This window comes from Lepidochelys kempii, chromosome 1 (genome assembly GCF_965140285.1).
Source record: "Lepidochelys kempii isolate rLepKem1 chromosome 1, rLepKem1.hap1, whole genome shotgun sequence".
NCBI classification, from domain to species: Eukaryota; Metazoa; Chordata; order Testudines; family Cheloniidae; genus Lepidochelys; species Lepidochelys kempii.
The window spans coordinates 187,200,268-187,220,376 of record NC_136380.1 but is presented as its reverse complement, the minus strand read 5'-3'; the positions used below and the strand labels follow the sequence as shown (position 1 = coordinate 187,220,376).

The window sequence follows — 20,109 nt, the reverse complement described above, 5'->3', positions numbered from 1 at the left end:
TAAGTGAAATGGAAGCTGCTCCAGGTCAATTAAGACACCTGGGGCCAATTAAGAACTTTCCAGAAGACAGGGAGAATGCTAGGTTGATTGGGACACCTGAAGCCAATTAGGGGCTGGCTGAAACTAGTTAAAAGCCTCCCAGTTAGTCAGGTGGGTGTGGATGTCAGGAGATGTAGGAAGAAGTTGCGTTGTTGGAGAGGCTGAGTAGTACACACCATATAAGGCACAAGGAAGGAGGCCCTGAGGTAAGGGTGAAGTGGAGCTTGAGGAAGTGAGGGCTGCTGTGTGGGGGAAGTAGCCCAGGGAATTGTACATGTCATGTTTCTAAAAGGTCAGCTACCACAGCTGATACTAATAGGGTCCATGGGCTGGAGCCCAGAGTAGAGGGTGGACCTGGGCTCCACCCCCGAACCTTTGCCTCCTGATTAATCACTGAGACTGGGAGACAACAGAGACTGTGCAAGGAAGATAACTTCTCCTCACTGGCTTATGATGAAAACGGCTCAGTAGACTGTGACCCTTGTCTCTAGAGAGAAAAGGGTTACGTGGAGGGTCACAGTGAGCCTCTGAGGCTAGAGAAATCCGCCAGGAAATGCGGGACCCATGGAGGCAAGGACAGAGCTTTGTCACAATTGGTGTGAGAAGTGGGATTTCGTTCACAGCGTGGCGGAAGAAAGAGGTTTTAAAAAAAAAAGTGCACTGGGGTTTTGGATTTTTTTTTGGTTTGGTTTGTTTGTTTGCTTTGTACCACAATGGAGGAGGTGGTAAGAGCTCTGGTACAAGCCACGGCAGCCCAGCAGGAGGCCACCTGGGTTCAGGCAATGGCACAACAGGAGTCTATGCGGCTACAGCAGGAAACCAATCAATTATTGATGAGCTAGGCGACCCAAGATCGTGCCCTCTTGAGAGAGGTGGTGGATCAGCTGAAGATCCTCATCACCCAGGCCCGGGGGTCCGACAGGACGTGAACCCTGAGGGCCACTGGTTGTCTGCCAAAGATGACGTCAGGAGATGATGTAGAGGCATATCTCCTCTCATTCGAAAGGACTGCTCAGCATGAGGCATGGCCCCAAGAGCAGTGGGCCAGCATTCTCGCCCCTTTTTTGTGTGGAGAGGCCCAGAAGGCCTACTTTGACTTGCCTGCCACGGATGCCACTGACTATACCCATCTGAAGGCAGAGATCCTAGCACGATCAGGGGTAACGGCAGCAGTAAGGGCCCAGAGGTTCTATGAGTGGAAATACCAGGAGAACAAACCCCCGAGGTCCCAGCTATTTGACCTCATACACCTCGCGTAGAAGTGGTTACAGCCCGAGGTGTGCAGGCTGGAGGAGATTTTGGAGATCCTGATCATAGACCATTACATGTGGGGACTGCTGCCAGATCTCCGCAAATGGGTAGGCTAGAACAATCCGTCCACGTATGACGAGATGATCACACTGGTAGAAAGATGGATGACAGCCAGGGAACTGACCCGACTACCCAAGGAAGGCCCCTTTCGAAGCAAGCACCCGACCCCAACCCTGGAGGGTTGGGCAGCCAAACCCCCGGGGAGTCCTAGGTGGAAGAAAGGGGGGGCCAAAAACCAGCGGGGACCCCAGAAGGAAGGGATTGGCCTGAGGGGGGGGAACCCCGGGACTAAACCCTTAGCCCCAGGGATAGGGGAGTGATTAAAAGCAATTATAGATGTTATGTATTTGGGGAGTGGGGACACATAGCAGCACAGTGTCCCAGCACCGAGGAGCCTATGCAATGTAACTTGGCGGATTGGGAGGTCCCATGCTCCCTTATCCACCTCGCGGGGGTTGCATTAGCCCAGCGTAATTACACCAGGCCAGTGAGGATAAATGGAGCAGAGATCACAGAGCTTGTGGACTCTGGGAGTGCTATCACCCTCATATCGGGTAAGCTGGTAAAAAGTAGTCAGCTGTTACAATCTAAACGCGTAGCAGTGATGTGCGTGCATTGGGCCGTGAGCCATTACCCCACCATCCCAGTGGAGACAGAGGTTCAGGGAAACCCCATTGAGGTGACCGTGGGCGTAGTTCCTAAACTCCCATATCCTGTAGTCATTGGGAGGGACTATCCAGGGTTTGATAATTTACTCCCCCCGGAGAGGCTGGAGGGAGGTGGGGACCCTGAGGACAGAGACTTGTCACCGGGGGAATGTCAACCCCCGATGTTCGCTGAGATTTCTCAGGAACGGTTCTCAGCCCCCCGGAAGACAAAAAAAGAGAGGAAGGCTGCGAAGGCCTTGGGAACCCGGATCCTGACCCAGGGCCAGAAGACCTCCCTATTAGGCAGATGGATGCGAGCAGCCAACAGAGAAACTTCCATCACAGAAGGTGAGCCAGAGGCTGCCCCCAGCCATGACAGCGGCGAGCCATTGGAAGAAGCAGAAACCAGCCCCTCGGAGCTTGGGCAGGTGAGTCCTCGGAGAGACACTTTTGGGCGGGACCAGGCGGAGGACCCCAGATATGATAATGCCAGGAAAGAGGTGGCCGAGATCGATGGGATACCCGTGGATGGGAAGGTCCGGGGTGCCGGACCTTACTTTATAGTGAAGAAAGATCTCCTGTACCGCGTGGTGCAAATGCAGGAGCAAGAGATACAACAACTTCTGGTGCCACAAAAACATCAAAAAGCCATATTGAGTCTTGCCCACAGTCACCTGTTTGGAGGACACCTAGGGTTAGAGAAAACCCAGGCACGGATCCTGAGGAGCTTCTTCTGGCCAGGAGTACATGAAGATGTCCGGTGATACTGCACCTCTTGTCCGGAGTGTCAGTTACATAGCCCTCGCCCATACTTGTGGGCTCCTTTGATACCTCTTCCAATAATAGAGGTTCCTTTCGAACGGATAGCCATGGATCTGGTAGGGCCCCTAGAGAAGACATCTCGGGGCCACCAACATGTGCTTGTTGTACTGGACTATGCAAGCCGGTACCCAGAAGATGTTCCCCTACGCAACACAGCTTCCAAGACAATAGCTAAGGAGCTAGTACAGATCTTTGCCCGGGTTGGGCTACCCAAGGAGATACTGACTGGTCAAGGGACACCTTTCGTGTCCAAGTTGATGAAAGATCTCTGTTCATTGCTCCATGTACAAGCCCTACGGATCTCTGTATACCACCCGCAAACAGATGGCCTTGTGGAAAGATTCAATAGGACCCTCAAGGCCATGATCAGGAAAGTGGTGAGCCGGGATAGGAAAGGTTGGGATACCCTATTGCCTTACCTCATGTTTGCCATCCAGGAGGTTCTGCAAGCCTCCACGGGTTTCTCTCCATCCGAACTACTATATGGGCGCCACCCTCGGGGCATATTGGATATAGCCAGAGAAGCCTGGGAAGAGGAGCCAAATCCCGGAAGGAACATAGTTGAGCATGTACTGCAGATGAGAGATCGGATAGCCCGAGTTACGCCCATTGTACGGGAACACTTGGAGAGAGCACAGGAGACCCAACAAGCCCATTATAACCACCAAGTGAAGCTTCGACGGTTCTAACCAGGGGATCGGGTGATGATACTGGTGCCCACAGCAGAAAGTAAACGGTTGGCCCAGTGGGAGGGACCCTACGAAGTAATCAAAGCCTTGGGATAGGCCGCCGGAAATCGGAGCAAATTTACCACAGCAATCTTCTAAAACCTTGGCACGATCGAGAGGCATGCTTAGTCATGCAGGAGACCCTTCCCCAGGAGGATAACTTACACGAGCAAGTGAGGATATCATCCGACTTGACGCCGATCCAAAAGATCGAGGCAGCCAACATGATTAATCGCAACCGAAATGTGTTCTCTACAAAACCAGGGCGGACGACTGAGACCTATCACCATATCCGCACGATCCCCGGAGCCAAGGTAACATTGAGACCCTACCGAATCCCAGCAGCCAAAAGAGAAGAAATCAAGGCTGAAGTAAAGAAAATGTTAGAATTAGGGGTTATTGAAGAATCTTACAGTCAGTGGTCCAGTCCAATTGTTTTAGTGCCTAAACCTGATGGTACCATAAGATTCTGTAATGACTTTCACCAACTGAATGAAATATCTCACTTTGATGCATACCCCATACCATGCATCGACGAACTGGTTGACCGACTGGTAGTGCCCGATTCTTGACTACACTGGATCTGACGAAAGGGTACTGGCAGATTCCTCTGACCAAAGAAGCTAAAGAAAAGACAGCATTCTCCACCCCGGATGGGCTATTCCAGTACACCGTCCTCCCTTTTGGGCTACATGGGACCCCAGCCACATTCCAGCGCCTCATGGATAAGCTGCTGCGTCCCCATACTAGTTATGCAGCTGCATACCTAGATGATGTCATCATCCATACACCAGACTGGGGAACCCACTTGGAGAAAGTTGAGGCAGTACTGCGCACCTTAAGGGAGGCTGGCCTCACTGCTAATCCCGCTAAATGCGCCATAGGGCTAGCAGAGGCTAGGTACCTGGGATATATTGTGGGAAGGGGCATAGTGAAGCCCCAAATGAATAAGCTAGAGGCAATTCAAAACTGGCCCCAGCCGACCAGAAAGAAGCAGGTCCGTGCATTCCTAGGCATGGTAGGCTACTACCAACATTTTATTCCCCACTTCGCCACTAGGGCAAGTCCGCTAACGGACCTGGTGAAGGCCCGAGGTCCAGACATGGTAAAGTGGACCGACGCAGCAGAGGGGGCACTTACAGACCTTCAGACAGCCCTCTGTAATGATCCCATACTCATAGCCCCGGACTTTAACAGGGAATTTATTTTACAAACAGACGCTTCCGAGGTGGGGTTGGGGGCAGTTCTGTCGCAAATGGTGGGAGAGGAGGAATACCCGATCCTCTAACTAAGCAGAAAGCTTCTCCCAAGAGAACAGAAATACGCAGTAGTCGAGAGAGAATGCCTTGCTGTCAAATGGGCTATGGAGACACTGCGTTATTACCTCTTAGGCTGGCGATTTACTCTTGTGATGGACCATGCACTCCTCCAGTGGATGCAGCGGAATAAGGAAAAGAATGCAAGGGTCACCAGGTAGTTCTTATCCCTCCAACCATTCCAGTTCCGCATACAGCACAGGGCTGGATGCCACCATGGCAACACTGATGGTCTGTCACGAGCATACTGCCTGGCATCCCAAGTTGCCCAACTCTATGGTGTTGAGCAGAGGGGGGGAGATATGTGACGGGGCAAGGCCAGATGGCTATAGAAAAGTAGTGGGAGATAGATATATTAGCTCCAGACTAAACAAATCCCTGGTACCAGGATAAGTGAAATGGAAGCTGCTCCAGGTCAATTAAGACACCTGAAGCCAATTAAGAACTTTCCAGAAGGCAGGGAGAATGCTAGGTTGATTGGGACACCTGAAGCCAATCAGGGGCTGGCTGAAACTAGTTAAAAGCCTCCCAGTTAGTCAGGTGGGTGTGGGAGGAAGTTGCGCTGTTGGAGAGGCTGAATAGTACACACCATATCAGGCACAAGGAAGGAGGCCCTGAGGTAAGGGTGAAGTGGAGCTTGAGGAAGTGAGGGCTGCTGTGTGGGGGAAGTAGCCCAGGGAATTGTACATGTCATGTTTCTAAAAGGTCAGCTACCATAGCTGATATTAATAGGGTCCCTGGGCTGGGGCCCGGAGTAGAGGATGGGCCCGGGCTTCCCCCCCCCCCCGCCATCTTTGCCCCCTGATTAATCACTGAGACTGGGAGACAACAGAGACTGTGCAAGGAAGGATAACTTCTCCTCACCTCCCTCACTGGCTTATGATGAAAATGGCTCAGTAGACTGTGACCCTTGTCTCTAGAGAGAGAAGGGTTACGTGGAGGGTCACAAGTGAGCCTCTGAGGCTAGCAAAATCTGCCAGGAAACACGGGACCCAAGGAGGCAAGGACAGAGCTTTGTCACACCACCTGGCCCACCTGTTGATCACTTTAGATAAGCTATTACCAGCAGGACAGTGGGGTGGGAGGAGGTATTGTTTCATGATTTCTGTGTGTATATAAAGTCTGCTGCAGTTTCCACGGTAAACATCTGATGAAGTGAGCTGTAGCTCACGAAAGCTCATGCTCAAATAAATTGGTTAGTCTCTAAGGTGCCACAAGTACTCCTTTTCTCATTACCCGTTTTGTCTTTCAGTAGCACAGTGACCCCTACTGTTCTGTAGCAGATAATCTAGCAAAGGTGAGGAATCAGTGTACAGGACATAGCAGCAGATAGTCCTGACCAATAGCTGGATATTACTGCAACAGTAGCACTTGATAGGCTCGAAAAAGCATATTCATGAGCGTCAGGGCTCAGGCAGGAGACCAGCAGATTCAGTTGCAGGGCTTGCAGCAGGGGATCTCTGGGGTGCAGAACTACATCAGCTATGTCTCTTCCTATCCCTGATCCACCCCTTCCATCTCCAGTCCATTCTTGACATACCCCCACCTTGGAATGCCCACTGTGTATAGGCCTTCTGTGGGGGCAGTGCAGAACTAGGCCTGCGGTATTCACCAGGAACTCTTTAATCTGCCGTACACAATGGAGCCAAAGGGAAAATAGAAATCTGGTCCAAAATGTTCTCTTTGATGCCTCCTGCATCACTGGATTTCAAGTGTCCAGGAACTTGCCCAATCTCCTTATCTTACCTCTGTATGTCAGCAGTGCTTCATCAAGGAACTCAGCAGCCTGGTGAAAGTGTTTGGAAATGTCCATCTCTGGGAAATCATCCACCTCAATGCCCAAGTACTGGATATTCAAACCATTGTAGAAATCTGGCCCTGTGTACACGCCGGTTCCATGAGCTGCATTCAGGATATGAGAGATCCCAAGCCTCTTCAGACGGCCTTTGTTCACTGCAACACTCCTCCAAAGAAGAGAAAGCAATATTAGAAGTTGGCTCCTGTACTGAGGCTGGAGAGAGCCAGTCCATTGTCCAGGAGGCCAGCAGAGGTGGTGTTAGAAGGGGAAATGCCAGTAAGAGGGTAACCATAGCTTGATTAAAATGGAAAAACAACAGAACAGAATTAACACAATGGGGAATGGAGAGTGGCAAGCCAAGCTGAATATAACTCTTTGCCAGCCCAGTGAATGCTGTGGAAGGATATTTATAAAGGTCCTGTGCAATCTGAGGGGTTAGACAAGGAACAGGTTTTTGGCTCAGGAATGTGTACCAGAGCCCTGAACAATCTAAGGGCAAGAAAAAGTGCATGATATTGAAAGACAAGATCTTTAACATGTATGATTTGTGCACTCAGATTGACCTAGAAGCAGCAGCTTAGATAGATTCCCATGCCAGGACTTTCCCTTCATCCTTAAACTCAGGGACAGACTGGAAAAAACATTATGTGAGGATACTCTCCCAATCTCCTGCCACAGCTTAATGTCCACGCACTCAGGACTCCACCACCCAATCATGACTCCAAAATGAGATTACACTCTCAGTAGACTGTGCAAATGCTCATCTTATGATAGTGCCTCTCCTTTCTTGGAAGCTTTGATTAGTAATATAATAATTAACGATATTCACATGTAAGTTGCCATAGTTAGTCTTCAAAGCTGACTCCCATTGAGATACATGAGAGAGTTCACATCTCTTAGATCTATTGTTTCAGGCTCTCTGCAGACTCAGGCACACAGCAGGGGATTACTTAGACTCTTTTCACATTTTGAAGCTTCCTTTGCAATCATAAGAGCCAGAGACTCTTAAATAAAACCTGAGATTCTGGAGCACAAATCAGTGGCTGCCAGGGAGAAGTACTTAGTCACCAACTTGGTGCAAACCTACCCAACCTGATCTCTGCTTAAAGGAATATTCTATCTGTTAGGCTGTCTCTGCTTCATAGACACCGATACGGACACCCAAGTTTACCCTTTCCACTCAACAATCTGACTGCTCTGTCTCTCAAATGGCTGATGCAGACTTCAGAACTGTGAGTAGCAACACAGGCTGTCAAGGTCTGTGAATGGTGAAAGTGAGATGGGAGCAGGAGATAGGGCCAACTCAGCATCTTAGAGTAGGGTTTCTATCCCATTTAGGTGAACAGAAGACAAGCTGAAATGCAGACATGTCCAGCCTAAGAGACTGAGGTGTCTGTAGACACAGTAACCTCCCTCCCTCTACTCTAAGATTAGCCAGAGAAGTAGCACTCTCTCAATGGTCTTCTAGCAGTTTATATTCAGTACTTACTTGAGAGATGCTCAAAGAGAAGCAACGTGCTGCAGGACACATTACTGGTGATTCATTAGATAGCACTCTTCCCTCTCAGTGCTGAACCAATGCCCCAGCACAGTGCTAAGGAGCACTAGGCTGCTGAAAGTGCTATCTTTTGGAAGAGCCATAAAACAGACACCCTGGCCACTTATCTTCAATACATTGCCTGGCATTCCCCCCCTCTTTTTTAAAGGAATAGGCGTTCCTGTGTCTGGCCCAAATTCCAACTGCAGTAATTTCATTTTGCTTACAGTTTCCTAGGTGCTTTTAATTGGATATGGTATTCTTCCCTTCCTTTCCTAAACTGTTCTGAAGTGTCAGTATGCATGGTGAAAAAGCTGTGGTTTTTCACAGAAGCGGTTGCTTTTCAGTGCAGTGTAATCTTTGTACACAAAGACTGTAAAATGTCTTTGGATCTCTGGGGACGAAAGGCATTACATGTAATATATATTATGCTGAGGTGACTTTAATGACTCCATCAAACCCTTCACTAGAAATTTTGTGCGATCTCAAGGACAAAAGTTCCTACTCACTTTTCTGCTATAAAGACGTTGGGCCAGACTTCATCCACAGGATCCCAGGGGGACTCCAGCCTGTCCTTCATGAGTGCCCTCTGCAAGTCCATCACACACGGTGTGTTGAACAAGCTGGTGTCATCAATCTTTTCTTTAACTCGGTTGTACAGGTCCTCCACCAGCAGCTGCTCTGCGGACTCCAACATCCCTGGACAAACTGAATCCACTTTGACCTCCTTTGTCTTCAGCTCTGGAATGAGCTGACTGTCACTCAACGCATGTGAAGAATTCACTATTCTTTCTCCCTGGAACAATCCTGGGGGCTTCTTAACTTTGTTCAACAGTTTCCACCCACCCAGTCTGAAATGTGTGCATGTGTGTGCTCAGGCAGTAGCCTCAAGACAGTTAATAGGGGACTGAGCACAGTAACCTTTCCTCTCATCCCTTGTTGATCTAGATAGGCTAAGGTTACAAGTGAAAAGGAGTCTGGGGCAGTCTCATTCTAATCCCAAGCATATGGGGAAGGGAGCTTGCCCAGTGGTTAGAGCCAGGAGCAGCAGAAGCTCCCTAACAGTGGGGGTGGAGACCAGTGCCCAAACCAGGGCCTCACCCCTGCTTCTCCTCCAGGCCCCGCTCCTGCACTGCCCCTTTTCCCCGAGACCCTGCCCCCTGCTCACTCCTCTCTGCCTCTTCTCCACCATTGCTTGCCCTTACGGCCAGTAAAAAGTGGGAGGGCATAGTCCTCCCACTTTTAAAAGTGCGGGGACCATGGCCCCCTACCCCTCCACCATTGTTCCAGTGCTCCTGGTTAGAGCAGGCAGCTATGAATCAGGACTCCTTCACTGTGTTCTATGACTCTGCCATTGACTCACTGTGTGACTTTATGGCAAGTCTCCAAACATGTCTGTGTAATGGTATGTAAAATGAAGATAACCCCCCTACCTCATGCCGGGGGTGGGGAGGGGGTTATGAGGCTTCATGAAAGTTTGTTTGGCACTTTAAAATCCCCAGATGAAAGAGGCTAACCAAGTGCAACCAAAGTCTTTCTTACTTACCCTGCCCCTTTGATCCGCTTACCTTCATTGATTATCTGTTTAGCAGCTACTGCAGACGACAGGTGGATAGGCTCCATGAAGATGCTTTCTGTGTCTGTGTCTGATATCACTGAATACCTGCCAGTCAATTACATTGGTATTAGACAAACACTTCCTCATCTGCTCTGCACCTCTGGTATTGCTTCCCTTCTCAACCATTTCAGAGGGGAGCAGCAGGGAGGGCAGACAGAGGACCTTATGAGGGATGGAGGGAAAGATACTCCCCCCTGGAGAGTGTGACAAGTGTCCTCTGCACACTGCCTTTGGAAGAGATCTCTGGCATCCAAAGGATGTCTGCAAGAGGTGGTGGAGGGTCCTGTGGGAGAAGATTTGGAGGTCGGAATGACGGGCTATGTGGCAGCAAGTGGGTGAGAGTGAGGCCTGCAATGAGGATCTGTAGTCAGTGGAAGGAGACTCCAGAAGAACAGACCTGGAGAGGGAGTTCCTGCAAAGGAGGACTGCCGGTAGTGGGTGGAGTGGGATTGTTATATGGGTTATTCATGTGAAGGAGAATTCAAGGGTACATCCACACAGCTAGTTTTCTTGCTTGAAAATCACTTCTTGTTTATCATTAGTTATAGTAGAAGGAGGCGCTAGGGATTGGCTGTATAGACTAAAGACGACCCCACTATCATAGCTTCTGAGCGCAGGCTCCAACCTGAATGTTTACACAGCTATTTTAGCGTAGTGGCACAAGGCCCATGAGCCAGAGTCTATAGACTTGGGCTCCGAGACTCACTGCTGCAGGCTCTTGCTCTATAGATGTATTACTTCTGGGGGATTTTTCACCATTGTGTATATGCATAATTCATGTGCCACGCATATTTTTATTTTTTTCAGCAGCGAATAGCTTCTGCCAGAAAGTTGCTGGAGTTCTGCCTTTTGCCCACCAGAGAACACTGTGGTGCTAAAACAGAGCAGCCGCTCCTGGCCAGCCCCAGCTATGATAGGGAAGAGAAAGAGCCTGCAGTGTCTTCTTCACAGTGCCTGTTGGGCCAGGTCAGGAGACAGACAGCATGGGGCACATGGGGTTGCTGGGGGGTCACAAACAGGGGCAGGGGCTGAATGGGAGTGAAAGCACAGGGCCACAGGGGGAGTAGGATGCAGGGCCACATGCGGGAAGGAGGGTGGTTGAATGGGGGCACAGAGACACATGGGGACAGGAGGGAAGGGGTGCAGGGACACATGGGGAGGGGGCTGGCTGAGGGGGGACAGGGAGAATGGGTGTCTGAGTGGGGGTGGAGGGACACGTGTACAGGGGGTGAAAGGACACAGGGGGACAGGGGCAGATGTGCCTGACTGAATGGGAGAAGCTAGGGGTCAGTCAGGGTCTGCATGGGGGAAGTTCCCTAACAATCCTTCTCTGACGCCCAAAAAACCTGTTCCATACTTTTTCCATCCATACCCAACAATCTTCCAAGTTCACACCCATGCTCCTTCCCAGCAATAATTTCCCTCTCCCTTAGCTCCTCCATTACCCCTAGCTCTCTGCACTGCTTTTGAGGGTTTCGGAAAATATGGTTCTGTATTGTAGTTTAAATGAATTGTTACTCAAGAGTTCTCTATTGATATGCCTAGTAAGGAATCTATTTGTCAAAAAACATTTTCTGAATCTTTTTTGTTGTCTATATTGTTAGATATATTTGCTGACAGGTATTTTGAAATAAATTACCAAAATAATTAAAATTGGTGTGATTATATTGTGTTATTTTGACAAATAAAATATGCAGAATTTTACAGAATTTTAAAATATTGTGAGCAGATTTTTAAATTTTTTTGTACAGAATTCTCCCAGGAGTAATGTATCCTGAGTGGCTAGGACATCCACTGCTAGATCGATGGAGCTATCTGGGGGTAGAAAGAGAGTTATAAACATCCATTTTATTCCATATAAGTTCTTGTACCTCCCTCATCACTAATATCTGCGGGCCATTCCAGACCTGTCTACTCCAAGTCTGCTGCTCTGCTTTTATATGAAGGGTGGCTTCTGACTAGAGTTTGGTGAACAATTCAGAACAAATTATGCTGCAGTTTTGGCCCTTTTTCTGTTAACAAATTGTCTGCAAACACTATTTGACTTTTACAGATGTGTTTGTTCTTCCAGATTATTTGATTTAAGTGATCATGTGGCAGCCTGTGGATCTCTTGCAAACTACTCACCATAGTGATTGCATCATAATTTGACATTCACTGTGTGTTTGGTCAATCAAGTCACATGGTATTGTTTCTGTTCTCTGGCTGGAGAATTACCAACCCCACCAACAGCTTTCATGATGGCTGCTTGTACATTCAGAACCAGATTTTCAAAGCTAATTAGACACCTAGTGGGATTTTCAGAAGCACCTAGGTATCTAACACCCATTGAAATCAATGTGTTTTAGGCAACTAGTTGCTTTTGGGAATCTCACGAGGCACCTAAATACCTTTAAAAATCTGCCCTCAATTGAATATACATTTATATGTGTATATGTGACCCATTCTCTGCCTCTGAACATTTTTGCAAACAAAAATGTGCTCCTTTGATTGCCAATGGAAAATGAATTAAAGGGTTCGTTAATATAATCGTAGTGGTGCTGTGAACTATGTGAAATAAGTTTGGGGTCTCGATTCCCTTCCCAGGGGAGAGGTAGCCACATAAAAAAGCCTCCATTGAAACTGCTGTTAACTGGGCTTCTTGTTGATAGTCTCAACAGAGGTGTCAAGGACAGAACAGGTCATATATACTGAGCTTCCCTCTCATCCTTGGAGGAGGTCCCTCTGGGTTACTTCCACAGGGGCTAGTATAGAGGAAGCTTATTCTACTGCTGCCGGTGCTGTAGTTGTTCAATGGATAAATAGAGGGCATCAATCTCCAGAGCTGTCAATCCTACACCTTTCACCAGGAATAGATTTATATACAAAGAATATATTAAAGAAAGACATGCTGAGTTCACTGTGAGCAAGTAAAGGATAAAACCCCAGAGAAGCTTGTCCCATGTGCCCCACTTTGGTCCTCAGGGCCCAGCATGGCATTCGGGTTAGACAGCTGACTGTGGAGACACACACTCTCTCTCTCTCTCTAACTTGAATTTGTGGCTGTTTCCTTTTCCTCCATGAGAAGGCCTGGACGTCTCAGGCTTTTGCACACACCAGCCTGGCTGCCAGCTGCATGGATTAAATTGGTTCCCATAACAACTGGCTATGGGAGGGTAGGTGGACAGCATCATTCCAAACCCAGGAGCAGCTGGGGAGACTGGGGCAGGCAGGAAGGACTGTGCAGTGTGATGGGTTGGTGCAGAAAGAGTTGGAGAGTTCAGACCGCAGCTGATACAATTAGATGGAGGTGGGAGGTGGTGGAGGGCAGGGACCACAACTGCACCAAATTTTTACAGTGGGAAAGTGTATTACCCTTCCTCTCCCCTCTGCCAAGACTGTCTGAACAGATTTTGCACATGCTTGGTCCCCAAATTCTCCTCCAGGTTGACACTGAGCATGTGGCGTCTCAGCCCAAACCAGTATTTGTGGACAGAATCTTGATGAGCAACTACGGACAGGGAATTTAGCTCCTGTTTGCTACGTAGAGCAGTGGGGAACAAAAGTGGGTGGGAAACCCCACAACATCTGCAGAAGAGGGATTTGCAGGAGGCTCCACAAATCTAAGTGTGATTCTGGGAGTAGGGAGGGAGAAGAGCAGGGTAGTAGCCACTGCATGTAGCATGCTCCCCACTGCTTTACTCAGCTTTTGCTGAGGAAATAAATCCATGTGCGTGGTGGAATGTCCAGGCCTGCAGTCTGTTTGAAAGGGAGGAATGGGGCATGGCTGTTGGAGCCATAGACAATAGTATCATCTCCAAAGGGAGCTGTGCTGCTAGGGAGAGGGGCACCCAGAAACCCATGCTGAGGGGATGGCTCTACATTATAGACCAGACTCTGAACAGATTTCCCAGTGGATAGCCAAGAAGATTAAATTCCCGTCACCTCTTGGAATGGTTCCTTACAATTAGGGCTGGCGAGTTTGTAGGGGAGGGATCATTTGGTATTACTAACCATATCCCCTTCTCCCTCTGTGCTGACCCAAACTCCTCCTGCTGCTGCTGGACAAGTTGAGTCTTTAACGTTCCAAGTTAACCTGCATGGTGCCTGGGGCACAAGTTGAATCCCCTGGTTTGTCCTGGGCTGGGGTTAGCCTGGACAAAAAAAAGTGGTGGTACTGTGATAAAAAAGTGGTGGTACTGGTGGTACTCACTGCCAAAACACCACCCACTGCTGAAACATCTTGTAATGGGGTTGGCACCCGCCTCTTGTGAGCGCCCCCCTGGTAGGGTGCATGTGCTTGCAGTCGCTCAGTTTATGGGGCTGTAACAGAGTGTTACCTGCCTCTCGCGACTGCCCCCTTGATCAAGTGCATGCCTGCAATCACTCAGTTTGTGGAACACGGTAGCACAAGCACCCTCTCCTTGGATAATGGTTTCTTAGGCAGGTCTTCAATGACTCAGCCCTCTGGACAAGTCACACACGCTGTCTGTAGGTGGAAGAGAACAAACCCCTTCTGGGGTATACTGTCTTTACCTTCTCCCGGGCCTGGTATGTGGACATACCCTCAGGGCTTCCTCCCTGGAGACACTGTCTTCTTGCAGCCCTCCCTGGGCTCAGACCTTTCTCAGTCCCAGCAGCCAGCCAGGAACTCCTTCTCAGCTCTGCTGGTCCCTGCCTGCTCTGAGTTGTCTGTGGTCCTGCTGCTCTTTCATCCAGCCATGAACTCTGTCCTCTCTCTGCCAGCTCCAGGCAGCAACTGACTGACAAACTCTATCTCTGCTGCTCCTTTTTATATAGCCCTCCTGGCACCTGATTGGCCACTCCTGCAGCCCCTTTGATTGTCTTCTTTCCCTACAGCCAACTCTAGGCCACTTCTCCTCTCTGGGATGGGGTATGGCAGGGCCCTGAGGCCTCCAACAGGGAGCTGCTGGGCCTAGTCCACCCCGTCACACATCTCAACAAAACCAAACCATAAAGTGACTGCACTGGAGTCCCTCACAGGGGTGTGCTGGTACCTCAAGTGCTGGGATGAGCACACCTTTTGTGTGAGTACTGCTTCTAGTGCTGGCTTCAAGGGGGAGTTGTGATGGTCCTGAGCTACTGCCAGTAGGCCGCAGGAGTTTCTGTGCTGCTGCCACCACTTGAACAGCTCCTTGGACATCCTCCTCCTAAGAACCCCCGTCCCGTTCCTCCAACTACTGCCCTTCCCCTGACTGGCCAGTCTCTCTCTCTTGCCCCCCCACCACCACCATGTGGTCTCGGTGCCATTAGATGGGACAGAACACCACAACCAGGAGGTGTGAGGGTTACAGGTGCACCAGCGGTTTACAAGCCCTGATCCTGGGAGGGCAGCTTGTCGCCTTTTGAATGGAAGTGTCTCTGCAACTTTAACTGTGGTATTTGGTACTGATGGCAGAAAAGGTAATAGGTGAGGGAGGTGGTTCTGTTCAGTCCGAATGGCTGATCAGGTGAGGAGGAGGAGTAGAAAGACGTGGTGATTAGGCAATATTCCTACATGATTATATTGCACATGAGCCCAGAAAATTACATGGGCCATTTTTTTTAATGAATACAGTAAATGAAGTAAACATTCTAGCTGTTGTTGGTAGCATACCTCATGGTTAAGGCTGTTAATGGAACCTGCGTAGTCCCCATTTGCATACAACCACAATCCCCAAAATATCTCCTTTTTGACAGAATCTTTCTATTGCTCCCTACTTCCTGCCCCAAGTGCAATTTGAAAGTTTCTGGGAAATCCTGTCAGGCATTTTGCATTAGGAAGCAGGCACTTTAAAAAAAAAAAAAAAATCTCATCACACTTATTTTGACTAAAAGACACCACAAAACTGGCAGAAGCCCAACTTTTGCTGCCCTGTAAGTGGCATCCTCCTGCCTTGTTCCCAGCCTTTCTGTGAGAGACAGGCCTGAACCAAAACCCAAAATCCAAATAGCCTCAATCTCTGGGGGGTTAAAATCCACACGTGGGGTTTGCCAATCCAAAAAATGGGATGAATCAAAAGCCTGGGTCCCAACATACCTGGATTTTGAAAGCCAATCTGAATTTTGCAAATTAACAGGAGGAGGGAGAGTATAAGGAGCGGGAAAACAATACTGCTTCCTCCTAATATGCGCGCGCGCGTGTGTGTGTGTGTGTGTGTGTGTGTGTGTGTGTGTGTGTGATCTAAGATGAATGAATGAGATAAATAACTCATGAGCTCCATCCCCACAGCATCTCCCCCCGCCACGGGCTATGCTGGTATTCTAAATCCTTCCCTCTTAGAGGAAAGGGAAGCCTGAGGCTATGTTCTTGATCTGAGTAGGATGGGTATGTGTGGGGTAGGGGAGGAAGGGGAAGCAATTTGTTACATGCAGTCAGGAAGCCGTGGCAGCCCCTGTGGCAAATACACTCACTGGCTGGGGGAGGGGCTGCGAAGGTAGCGGGCCTGCACTGCCTTCACGTCTGGCCTATCCTCTTCGTCTGGTACCACCTGCTCGCTGTCCGAGTCCTTGCTGCTTGCCATGGCCAGCTCTGAGGATCTGCTGGGGAGATGGCAGGGAGAGGGAAATAAGAATACAACAAGCATAAGCGCTGCATTTGGGAAAACCCCTTTAGGCGAGGCACTGGCTCCTACCTGTACAAATTTTCCCAGGTTCATCCTTTTGTGAGGTAGCTCTCCCAGGAAATCTGTAAGAGTGCTCTGCACCCACTTCCAGCTGTGCAGTTTTTTGGGCTCAGGATCATCCTGGATGTCCTGCTTTTTTGTACCTCAGAGGTGGCAACCCTAGGCTGGGCAGGCCGGAGGCAGGGCATTCCCCATGCCCTGCACTGTGGTGGTAACACAATGATTTTGAATTGCAGACCATTATTACAGAAGTGACATGAACACCTTCCTGGCTGGCAGGGGCTGGGAACTGCGCAGAGAAGGAGCAAAGAGGTATGGGAGCCAGGAAGGAGGAAGGGCCTTGGGTGGCTGTGCAGAAACTCTATCTCCTTCCACACAGCTCAGCCCTGTTAATAGACACTAGAACAGAGGTACCTGAACTGTGGGGTGTGCCCCCCCAGGGGGGTGCAGAGGAATGTTCCGGGGTGGGGCACGGCTGGGGCCTGTTCCATGCCCCACAGAGGGGCAGGGAGGGAGCACCATCCAGCTCCTCTCCTGGCCCCGGCCCTGGCCTTGGCCCCATGCCCAGTGCTCTGGCTGCTGGCCTTGGCCCCCCGCTGAGGCTCTGCTCCCACCCCCAGCTGTGGCCCCAGGCTCAGCCTCCTTATCCCTCACCACATCTTCCTTCCCCCCTAAAACCCCCCCCCCCGAGCCATGGCCCTGGCTCTGAGGGGGGTGGGGGGTGAGGTAAAAAGTTTGAAGGCTACTGCACTAGAAGGAGCCTCATCCAGCTAACTATGGGGGGCTGGACATGGAGACTGAAGAAAATTAGGGTGGGGAATATGAGGCCTACCCTCCTCATAACCAAACACTGCAAAGGATCAAGGCCAAACCCTTGATTCTGACCAACTTTAAACCCCAGGACTCATCCTCAGGAGGCCTTTGCCGTGAACCCACGACACCAACCTCTGCCAGCGTGCAGTGGAGTGTGTGTGTCGGGGGGGGGGGGTGATATTATTTGGTTGGGAACCTGGAGAAGCAGCAGCCAGTTCCTCAAGCCTCACAGAGTGACTTCTGGCTCTCGCTCAGGGAGTGTCTGTCCTATCCCAGCCTCAAGGGCTCAGATATCCCTTGGCAGCTGGTCTCAGATATCAGTGCAGCCATGTCCCATAAACAAGGGCTGACGTTGCTGCCGCTCATGGAGTCGGTGAGATGGGAAGCAAAGACGTGAGGAAATGGCACTTACCGTCCGTGTCTGGAGCTCTCCTAACAGCAGAATGGTCTCCCTGTCTTAGGCTTAGCAAGGGAGCCCAGTGGATGGGGCAGGAAAGTTGGCAGGGGACACAGCTAGAGCAAGAGATCAGCCACCCTGCCTCTCTCTCTGCGACTTCTTCTCTAAGGGGCAGGACAACTGTCAGCACCAAACCTTTAGCAGCTTTCTAAATATAGGGTCTGCCCCACACTGGCTGCTGGGTCACATGGGAAAGGAATTCAGTGCCTCATAGACAGCAGTTCGTCAAACTTTTAACTCTCCCCATGCTGGGGCCTGAAACTCCTGATATTTTCTTGCTTGGATTTTCCTCTCACAGAAGAGGCCCAGAGAACAGCCAAAACTCCACCGGCAGGGAGCCCCCAGACAACTGGGGCTCCACCAGGGGCAGTCTGAAATGCTGGTGCACTCCCTAATGCCTTGCTGCAGTGCAGTGTATGATCAGCTGTTCATGCTGACTGGGAACTCTGTGGTATCAGCATGGCCCCCTCTCCATTAGGGCTCAGATGGGGGTAAATGGCAGCTTCCCTTCTCCTTTTGCTTAACAAGAAAACCTCCATATCCAATCCCTTCATGAGTTCTCACAACATATTTTTGGTGGCCTCAGAGTGTAGCCTCTGAGAATTTTTCCTAAAATACTTAATTAACTTTAGGAAAAACAAATAAATATGCACATATATAAGTCCGGATCATTGTAATTTATGTATGTAGCGTGTTTTTGCAGACTCAATAATAAAAATAATGTACAGCTGTCTCTATTCCTTACTGGACCTAAGCAGAATAGAAACAAAAATAAGGTGCTTTGCGTGTTTTGATTTTTTTTTTTTGGATTGTTAGTTATTAGGTCTGCTCCTGTGAAAAATGTTATTTGTATATTTGTTAATATCATTTTTCACAGCAGACTTACTCAGCCCTGGCATGCTGGGGGACAAATTAAGCCCTGGATGAGGAGGTGGGTAAGGAGGCAGGGGGGCCAGGGGTAATGGGGGGCTGGTGCAGGCAGTGGGGGTTGAGGTGATGGTGCGGGGTGAGCCCGGGGATGGAGCCCAAAACCCTGCAGCTAGAGGACAGAGCCCATGGCCACATGGCCAGAGCCTGCCGCCCACCACCCCAGGGCAGAAGCCTGAAGCCTGAGCCCCACCGCACCTGGGAAGGTGGGGAACTCACACTGGTTGCCTGCTCCTACAGTGTTCGCTCCAGAATGGGGTAGGGACCAACCCCGACAGGCAGCCCCAGGGGATGAGCTGCTGCTTTGCTGCCCCCATCCCCCCTCAATCACAGCCCAGGAGGCTGTGGCCGCAAGAAAAGCCCCTGGTGGCCGCATGTGGCCACATTTGAGAAACACTGCCTAAAAGCACATAAACCAGCTCTGGCCCCAATGGAACCTCTACATCCCCAGGTAGTAGGTTGATTTGCAACTAAATACAGCCTTTACTCTAAATTTGGTACTTTTTTCTGGCTAACCAGGATGACACTCTATTTATACACATGTATTTAAGCAATTATAGAGCTCAACATATGTTTATTCAGATTCTTAATTTTTACCTTTTTATGATATTAGAAAATGATGAATATGTTTCTTATTTACTGAATGATGATTCATTTTTTGCTTATGCTTTGTGTCAAGCCGCGTTTGGCTGGAAATTGGAATTCAATTAAAAATGCACAGAAACAGCATTTCAAACTTTTTATTAGTTAAATAAAACTAGGATATATAAGAAAAAAGTAAGTGAATCAAAACCAGTTTTGCATTTAAAACTAACTGATTTATTAAACAAGGGAAGTATTATTTGTAGTTAGTCAATTGAACTGATTGTTTCTGGTCATGATGTCCTTCCAGATTTTGGAGGCAGTAGACCTCATCCTCTCATACCTTAATTTTATGAATCAATTAGAAGAGTAAAAAAACTTCCCAGCTTGTTCAGCTTCCAACTGGTAGCTTAACTTTGAATAGACTAATAACTGAACTGAACTAGCTGAGTAAACTGAAACGAAGAAAAAAAAATTCTCTCTGCAACTGCAGAAGAGGCTACTGCTGTCAAAAGCTGGCTTAGCACTTCAACAAAGTCTTGTTCCAGGTGCTTAGCCAGTGATTTCCACCAGTTCAATGGTTTGACTTTCTTTAAAATTTCAGCAGCAAGTATGTACTACTTGAATATTATTTTTACATAATTGAAATTAATAGAGTATAGTAAATTTAGGCCTGAACATATCTGCCATAATTTTAAATGTAAATAATTTATTTTTGAAAATAAATATGTATTTAATTTAAATGAAAAGTATTTGATTTAAATAAAAGTCTAATGTAAATTAAAAATTAATACAATAAAAAGGGTTTTTTAAAAATTAATCCATTTTTATCTGCCATGGTTATTTGTCACTGTACAGATAGCTCTTACTGCTCTCTTGTGTGCACTTTTACCTGGCCCTTTGGATTAA

General features: G+C 48.9%; 1 protein-coding gene across 6 annotated transcripts in view; it reads right to left on the bottom strand.

The window, feature by feature from the left end:
• Positions 1–20,109, bottom strand: part of STYXL2 (serine/threonine/tyrosine interacting like 2) — a 122,356-nt gene that overhangs the window by 43,410 nt on the left and 58,837 nt on the right. For 5 of the 6 annotated variants that reach the window (XR_012154161.2, XR_012154157.2, XM_073304744.2 and 2 more), the window contains 4 exons: positions 16,210–16,338; positions 9,767–9,861; positions 8,708–8,939; positions 6,610–6,827 (listed from right to left, as the gene is read on the bottom strand). Coding sequence is in view for 4 of the 6 variants with exons in the window: in XM_073304744.2 (XP_073160845.1) it covers positions 6,610–6,827; positions 8,708–8,939; positions 9,767–9,861; positions 16,210–16,338 (674 nt within the window). In the remaining 2 variants the exon portion in view is untranslated. The remainder of the gene's footprint in view (positions 1–6,609; positions 6,828–8,707; positions 8,940–9,766; positions 9,862–16,209; positions 16,339–20,109) is intronic. The other variant, XM_073304737.2, reaches the window with a different exon arrangement.